Source organism: Eptesicus fuscus, chromosome 12 (genome assembly GCF_027574615.1).
Source record: "Eptesicus fuscus isolate TK198812 chromosome 12, DD_ASM_mEF_20220401, whole genome shotgun sequence".
NCBI lineage: Eukaryota > Metazoa > Chordata > Mammalia > Chiroptera > Vespertilionidae > Eptesicus > Eptesicus fuscus.
The window spans coordinates 38,204,005-38,212,612 of NC_072484.1; the positions used below are offsets into that span (position 1 = coordinate 38,204,005).

At 35.3% G+C, this 8,608-nt stretch overlaps 1 protein-coding gene across 1 annotated transcript; it reads left to right on the top strand.

Moving 5' to 3' along the window:
• The first annotated feature begins 835 nt into the window (after positions 1-835).
• Positions 836-6,945, top strand: LOC114234459 (dynactin-associated protein-like). The gene is made up of 3 exons (XM_028157730.2): positions 836-1,169; positions 3,620-3,700; positions 4,521-6,945. The coding sequence occupies exons 1-3, from the start codon at positions 1,113-1,115 to the stop codon at positions 5,022-5,024; spliced, it is 642 nt and encodes a 213-aa protein (XP_028013531.1). The 5' UTR covers positions 836-1,112; the 3' UTR covers positions 5,025-6,945.
• Positions 6,946-8,608: the final 1,663 nt, after the last annotated feature.

Here is an 8,608-nt window from a genome sequence, read left to right on the forward strand (position 1 = left end):
TTGCTCAATTAGTACAGAAATTTGGAATTTATTTACATAACATTTAATGAACATACCTGTTACATACAAGGAGACATGTCTGCTCTTAAATTAGGATGTGTGTAAGTCTATTGATATTTTGGAAGTTTCTGTCACTAAGCATCCCCCAACCAAAGTTGTTGGCCTACAGGAAATGCGGAACTAAGAACTTTAAAGTCATTTTTTTCTCTAGTCTGTACTGCATACCATTTTGCCAAAGGGTCAGAGAGCATCACCTCTCAGGCTAATTGGAAACACCACCTCAGTTTTGCATGCTGTATCATGTACACTTCTCTCTGTGAGAAATGGGAAAGAACCAAAGACATTCTTTTCCAGTTCCCGCTCATCTAAAAGATTAGCAGTCATCAGCAGCAGTGACAATTAACACCTAATCTAAATCAAGATATAATGTGCTAAGAAGTGGCAAGGTTTACTGTGGATAATCCTTGATGTATATAATCAAGAGCTACCGAAGTGTACTTATCTCTTATTTTTATTTTTAACTGTAGCTATAGCCATTTAATGTGTTTTTCTTTGTCCATCTCAATGTAGCCACTGACTTAGTCACCATTCATCTAAATTTACAACAATCCAGTAATATCAATATTGTCTCTCTCTTTTTTTTTTTTTTTGAAAGTTTAAAAATTAGTCATCATCATAATCCCTCTGCTTAGCCACAGAATTCTGCAATCTTTATAATTAAGGAGTGGCTTTGTGAGCTTTTTTTTAGAAGCAAAAACTAAATTCCTAACCTGTTAGAAATCAAATTTATGGGATTTCAAATAAGTTTTGTGAAATAAGGAAGGCAAGGGTTTATATCTGCTCAGAGTCATTCTTACAGTTGAGATAACATTCTACTTGTCATTTCTAAAGGGAGCAATTTTTTTCTGTTTATTTTTCTCAACTAGTATCAATTTGTACTTTGGGATTGAAATTGGGATTTGTTTTTTTTTAGGAAATAGATGCCTATTAGTTTACGTAATCCAGACTGAATAAATACACAGTTATTTAACATAAATCCAGTGTTTCCTAACTTCTAACCCAGAGAGTACAGACATCGTTAGCATTGCATCTGGGATACCAGCACGCTCAGGATGGATGGAAAACAAGGGCAGTGTTCTGGGGATGCTGAACAAAATGCAGCTGAGCTGGTGAGTATTGCAAATAGTCTTTAATCTTTCATGTCTAATATTCTTGCTTTTGACCTTTAACATTTAACCCTTCAAGAAAATTAAGTTGCATATCTCTGATGTTTGCTATTACAGGAGGAATAGAATCTGAGATTTTATTATCACTGATCACAAGTGTTGAGGGAGTTATTTAGTATGCCAAATAGTGCTCTCACATCACTTGGGAATTTTGCATTAGACTTTTTGCTTAAATTTTGATATTTATATCAGAAGACACCAGGAGACAAAATTTAAGTAGATCGTTTGAAATGTGTTTGTAGCAAATACTAACAATATTATTTCTATTTCTTAATATTTTGATCCAATGAAAATATTTACTCTCATTGGCCTACTTGTACTTGAAGTGATAATTTATGAAAAATGTCTTATGGCAGAGGAATGTATGCTTAAAACGTGTTACTCTAGTAATGTGAAAATTCTATTTCTTAGAACAAATAAAGGGTCTCATTCACCATTCAAACAAATCCCTTCATTTCACAAATGAGGAAAGTGAAACATTAGAAGTCCAGCTAGCCAGTGGCAGAACCAGAAATCAAACTCAAATTTCTCACATATAATCTATTCATTGTAATAGGCTACTTTTCAAATATCTGGACTAGTATGTTCCTAACAAAGAAAAACAAATTTTATAATTAACTTGAGGTTGTAGAACCAAGCCACAAGTGAAACCAAATAAATACCAGGCTAGGATTTGACATCGAATTGCTTTTCAACTTGAAGGCTGTATCTGGGGATTCATTAACGGTACCACCTTAGCATTAATGTATAGCATGCCTTATGTGTGAAGGAAGCTAAAAAATGTCACTGCTTTAGTATTTCTTATACATCATTTTGTTTCTATCTCCTTTTCATAATATATTAAACGAGTTATGGTTATGTTCCCATATGCCAAAACATTTATGCAATTTATTCCATTAAGTCATATAATTAGTTAATTATGCTAAAAAACACGAACAGTAAAATTAACTTCTGAGACTATGAAAGGAAATAGTTAGAATTTCCCATTTTTTAGTAATCTGACGACTATCTCTTAGATCCCTCAAAACAAGGAGCAGAAGACATTTTTTTTACAATTATTCTATGATTTTAAAACATTTGGAAAATTACAAAGAAAAAAAGAGTCACTCATGATCCATCCCAGAGAAAACCACTGCTAATATTTTGCTTTCTGTCTCCTCTCACCCCAATCAAATGTAATTTTATTTTTGGCTTATTTATTTTGCCACATTAAATTTTTGTCTATTTTTTTTCTTGTAACATTTCCATAAAGCTCTTAATTAAAATTTAGAGAATTGAGAGCTTATGCTACTGAAACCTTCTATAAGAGGACATTTATTTAAGTTGTCTTTTTGTTCCTCGGTAAAGTTCCATGGTTTTCTTTACATAAGCCCTATGGTATTTTATATGCTTAACCATTTCATATGTTTTATTACTATTGTAGTTGCTAATACACACGCACACAAGTACTGTTACATATATATTTTATATTTTGATATATGGGATTCTGTTTGTACACAATTATATTATGTGAAAATAATGCTAGTTTTATCTTCACATTTTCATTATTGCTACATGTTGATGAGAACGTCTAATAAAACAAAATAAATGGACAAATAGAACAGGAACAGACTCATAGATGCAGAGAACATTTTGATGTTTTCCAGATGGGAAGGGGGTTGGAGAGCTGGATGAAAAAGGTGAAGGGATTAAGAAGTACAAATTGATAGTTACAGAATAAGAATGTAAAGCATAGCATAGGTAATAGAGTCAATAATATTTTAATAACTATGTATGGTGTCAGATGGGTGTAAGATTTATCTGGATGATCACTTAGGAAGTTATAAAATGTCTAATCACTGTGGTATACACCTGAAACTAATATAATATTGTATGTGAACTATAATTGAAAAATAAAAAATGATTTACAATTTTAAATATGGAAAAAATTTACCTAATATTGGTGGTAGGAGATAGTCTTCACTCCTGACTTAAAGGAAGGTGCCTGGCATTTCACTGTTATATATGATGTTGGTCATTGGTTCCAGGTCAATATTACTCACCACAATTGGGAATTATTCTTTTGTTTTTATTTCTTTGAGATTTGTATTATTTGTCTGCTTGTGTCACAACTGACTACTGAAATTTGTTGAATGACCCTTGAGCATCTACTGAAATGATCATTTATTTTTCTTCTTTGATCATTTGATATGAAAAATGTATTTTTATAATTTATATCATTAAATCATTTTTAGAGTTTCAGATTCTCCTAGATTGGTTAGTTCTTCATTTGATACATGTTAGAGTCACATAATTTTTAATATATATTATATGTCTATGTTTCTGGTTCAAATAAACTTTCTTTATCCTTAAAAATCAGGGTTGGTTGTCTGTTTTAAATTCTTTCTCTGCAGTTACCCAGAAATCCATACTGTTCAAATTGCAGAACACACTGTTGTTGTAGATCGTCTCCTGTGACCTTCCAGCCGCAATGGGTAAGGTTTGAAAACTGGGTGACGTGGGAAGTTTTCAGTAGTCCTTTAGCACAATGGAAAAATGGAAAAATGGGACAGGCAGGCCCTGACTCAGACCCCCTCTGCCGGGCTCTCTTCTCCTTTAACCTTTCATTTGCTGCTGTCTTTTGTCTCTTCAACCCTTCTTCAGAGCTTCCCTCCACAAGCTCTGGGCAAAACCTAGAACCCGCAGCCCCCAACCTTTTATCAGTGCTGTAGTCTGTTCCTTTAAGACCCCCTCCATACTAGAGATTTCCCATTTTAATGTCTTTCTAGGCTCAATGAAAGTTTTTTCATTTATGTGTAATAGATAAAAATGTATTTAATAAATAATTCTCTAATTATAAGCTCTCAGTAGATAATGTGAAAACAGGAAATAATGATGAAAAAAAAATACTTGTGAATTTTCCTCATCCAAACATAACCAATCTAAATGTTTTGATATGCCTATACATTATTTTTCTACCCATGAAGACTAATCAGATAATTTATACTGCAATATTAGTAGCAGATAATAACTATATTCCTGAGGCAATCTACTTGCATTTGAGATGACACATTATTGCTTTACTGTGAAAGGGTAACTAAGAGGGAACATTTTGTTCTCATGGACTAGTGGACAAGGGGTGTGTGTATGTGGGTGTTTTTGTGCTTATTTGAAAGAGAGACAGAGTGGAGGTTGATACGTTGTGCTTTAAATTATATCATTTGGAAAAGGTTAGCCTTATTCTAATTGCAATCACTTACCTAAACTGCTCCTATGTAATTTGCTGAAATATCCACTTACTGTAATCCTTTGCAGGTTACAGCAAAACCATGGTCACTCTGGAAAACATTTCTGGTGTGTCTGCTGGCCTGTCTAATTGCTACAACCCTCGTTGTTCTGGTCTTATATTTTGTTCACTTTGGCAAGCACACCATGGGTACAACCATCGTCATTCACGCAGATGGGAAGTCCAGTCATGTGATCTGTGACCCTGGTTCTACCGCAACTCCTGTCCCCACGCCTGGTTCTACCTCATCTCCTGCCCCCATCACTAGTGCTACTGCTCCTCCTGCCCCCATCACTAGTGCTACTACTTCTCCTGCCCCCATCACTAGTGCTACTACTTCTCCTGCCCCTACCCCTGGTTCTACCTCATCTCCTACCACATCTCCTGCCCCATCGACCCTGCCTGAATCTCAGAGCACCCAACCACCTGCCACTGTGCCCAACCAAAGCTCTCCTGCCACGGTGCCTGCATCTACCATGCGGCCAACTAAAATCACCCCGGACCACGAAGTCGAAATTGAAGATGACGAATGACATTTTTGAGCCCTCAGCCCTCCTCAAGCCAGGCCAACACTCTTACTCTGAAGGAGGCATGTCTAAGCTGCTCTGTCTTCTCTGCCAAGAGATTCCACAGCATTTGTCTTCACGAGATCTTGCCCCTCTTGCTCAATCATTTGCTGGAATTCCCACATGGTGATGACTCAGTCTTGGGACCGCCAATGTTCAAATGATTGGAAAAGAAAAATTTCACTGAGCCTGGTTGACTCATCCAGCTGGGGACTCAGAGTTTTCTCTTCACCCCTTCTGTACAACCCACCTCATTTATCGCCCATGAAGATTCCAGGTGGACCTGCTCTACTTCACTCCCTACATGCTGGGTCTTAAGCCAGTATTTGCCATCAGTTATTGATTATTTCCCAGTCTATTGTCAGCATTTGTATCCCAGTGGGGAAAGAAAGAAATGTCCAACCAAAGTGGCTAATGAGCATGGATTATTAAGTACCTACCGATCATTACAGAAGTGTTTCTCCTATGGGGAATGCAAAAAAAAAAGGGGGGGGGGCGAGGTCAGAAAGGATAGGAATAATCAAGGAAGACTTCAGAGAAGGGCTGAAAGTTGAAAAGTGGTGAACATTTGGAGTTAAGTAGAGATAATTTAAACAGAAAATGAGAGGGCTAAGGGGGTTTAAAAGATTTAAAATCAAAAGCACACTTAGAATGTAACAGGTGATGTATTTTCTTTTTTTAAAAAATATATTTTATTGATTTTTTACTGAGAGGAAGGAAGAGGGATAGAGAGTTAGAAATATCAATGAGAGAGAAACATCCATTAGTTGCCTCCTGCACACCCCCTACTGGGGATGTGCCCACAACCAAGGTACATGTCCTTGTCTGAAATCGAACCTGGGACCCTTCAGTCTGCAGGCCGACGCTCTATCCACTGAGCCAAACCAGTTAGGGCGGTGATGTATTTTCTATATCGGCATCTTTTCACTAATATTGTCAATATTATTTTCCATATTTAATATTCTGCTTAATCTCTAAACCACTATAAATACTACTTAGAAAATTTGAATGATTAAATTGTTTTATACTTTGCATTATAACTTTGAGAGTACATGGCTTATAATTTGCTATGAAACACAGACTCTTGTTCAATATTACTTATATTCTAAGTGTTTGATACTTAGTAAAAGCATAGAAAGATTTCAATCTGGAAAAGACTAGAGTAAAGCAGTATTCCCATTCCACCCCCATCCTCAAAACTCTACAAAAGGAAATAAGAATGTATGTTTCCCTCCCTCCTCCAATATAGTATTAAATCAATTAATTTCTATTGTACTTGTGAAGAAGAAAGATTCAATTTACTAGGTTAAGATGTGCTTCCCTAGATGATTTAAACTTTGCTTTGTGATTTAAAAGAAGAGCTTTCAATAAAAAGACAAATAAATTTACAGCTAAAAAATGTTGTTAAAGTTTTGTAGAAGCCATCCTAAGTAACTAGATGTTTAATAAGAGCTGCTGTTTCCTTCCTTTACTTTCAGATAATATAGAATGCAGTGTGGTAATACAAGAATGATAATTTTTTGTGTTTAACGAGAACCTTCTCTTAACAATGAAATTCCTACATTAAATATTCGGTTGGAGGATATTTTAATTAAGGGCATGTGAGATCATCAAGGTTCTGTGCTTTGTAAAATAGAGCTGTGAATGAGCTCACAGATACTCTTTTGCTTTAGACTTTTATGGTTTAATAAAATATTAAAATAGTAAACAGTGGTGGAAAATATCTTCACAAGTTAAAATGTGTAACAAACAAAAATTTTACAAAGTACTATGAAAATGCTGTGAAGTGTACATATTCAATTACAAAGTACCCAGTTGTAATGCTTTATTTAGCAAATATTAAAGCCACACATGCTCTAATATTCATATTAAAAACTAATTCACCATACGCAAGTGACAGAAATCTATTTTAAATCGAGAAGCTTCTCGATTTAAAACGTATTCTGCAAGCACTTTTATGAATCCATTATTTGCTCTTAAATGCAAAGTAATTCACGTGGGATTAAAATGTTAAGTTTTCAAATACATTTTACCAAATAAATGTCTAATTCACTGCTATGGATGCCTTACTAAAAAAAAAAAAAAAAAGTTACATTGGGCAGTTGGTACCCAAATACGTCAATTTATCTATATAGAAAATCTGCTGTAATAGGTAGCTGCCCATGATGATATTAAAAAATATTTTAGGGAATCCTTTCAGAAGTTATATTATTTAAACCTCTCACTTTGATATATATTTTGTAATTTCAAAAAGCTTTTGAACTTTAGAAGCATCTATACTTTGTAACAAATTATTTGTACATTTTTACCTACTCAGTCCTTAACTTCTTCTTTTTTTTTTTTTAGACTTCTGCACAGATTTAATTTTGAAATATGTATACTTACGACAAGTATGTCATTTTGTTTTTTTGTTTTTTTTCTTTTTTTTTTTAATTTCTTTATTGCCTTAACTTCTTCAATAACCCCTAAGTTTCTTACTAATTGCCATTATCACCCAGATGTGATATTGTAGACTTTGATATCAGTGCTACAAACAAGTCTAACATGTTTCTAGATTGTCACTTCTGTAGCTGATTTTTGTCATAGCATCATGAGAGCATTTAAAATATATATATATATTATTTAATGATTTCAGAGAGGAAGGGATGGGGAGAGAGAGAGAGAGAGAGAGAGAGAGAGAGAGAGAGAGACATTAATGATGAGAGAGAATCATTGATTGGCTGCCTCCTGCATGCCCCCTTCTGGGGATAGAGCCCATAATCCGGGCATGTGCCTTTGACTGGAATTGAACCTGGGTCCTTTCTGTCTGCAGGCCAATGCTCTATTCACTAAGCCAAACCAGCTAGGACCATGAGAGCATTTTTGAAATTTTGTTAAAGTCTCTCTTTTCCTTTCAAAATGGTGCCTACCATCAAACAGTTTCTTCCTCAAATCAAATGCAACATTCATCATTTTCCCCTACCAGTTTCAATTTAAAAAATTTTTTTTTTCTATTTACCCTGACTTCATATGAGGCTTCCTCCTCATTGCTTTCACATTTAACAACACAGGGTGAGTTTTTAAATGTCCATAATGTGCCTGGCTGGTGTAGGTCAGTGGTTGAGCATCAACCCATGAACCAGGAGGTCACAGTTTGATTCCTGGTCAGGGCACATGCTGGGGTTGTGGGCTCAACCCCCAGAAGGGGGTGCGCAGGAGGCAGCTGATCAATGATTCTCTCTCATCATTGATGTTTCTATCTCTCTCACCTTCTCTCCTCTCTGAAATCAATAAAAATGTATTTTAAAAAATTTAAAATGTCCATAATATACCTCAAGGCAAAGCACAAACAAAACAAAAACATGGTAGATTAACAACAAAAAGGAGAAACTGACATAATTGTGCACAGAGGGAGAACACCACTAAAATGGCAGAGTAGTCTCTGTCCCCCGTCAAAGGTCACCCATTAGACAGCTCCTCATGATGGAAAACAGCTCTGGAAGAGCTCAGGAGTCCACTGAAGAAACTTCAGCAACACAGCAGAACAACAACAAAAACCAGAATAATTGTAA

Excerpts from the sequence above, each read along its gene's own strand:
- LOC114234459 (XM_028157730.2), top strand. The coding sequence starts at position 1,113 with ATGGATGGAAAACAAGGGCAGTGTTCTGGGGATGCTGAACAAAATGCA. Across the intron at positions 1,170-3,619 it reads AACAAAATGCAGCTGAGCTG|TTACCCAGAAATCCATACTG; the intron begins GTGAGTATTGCA and ends CTTTCTCTGCAG. Across the intron at positions 3,701-4,520 it reads TGACCTTCCAGCCGCAATGG|GTTACAGCAAAACCATGGTC; the intron begins GTAAGGTTTGAA and ends AATCCTTTGCAG.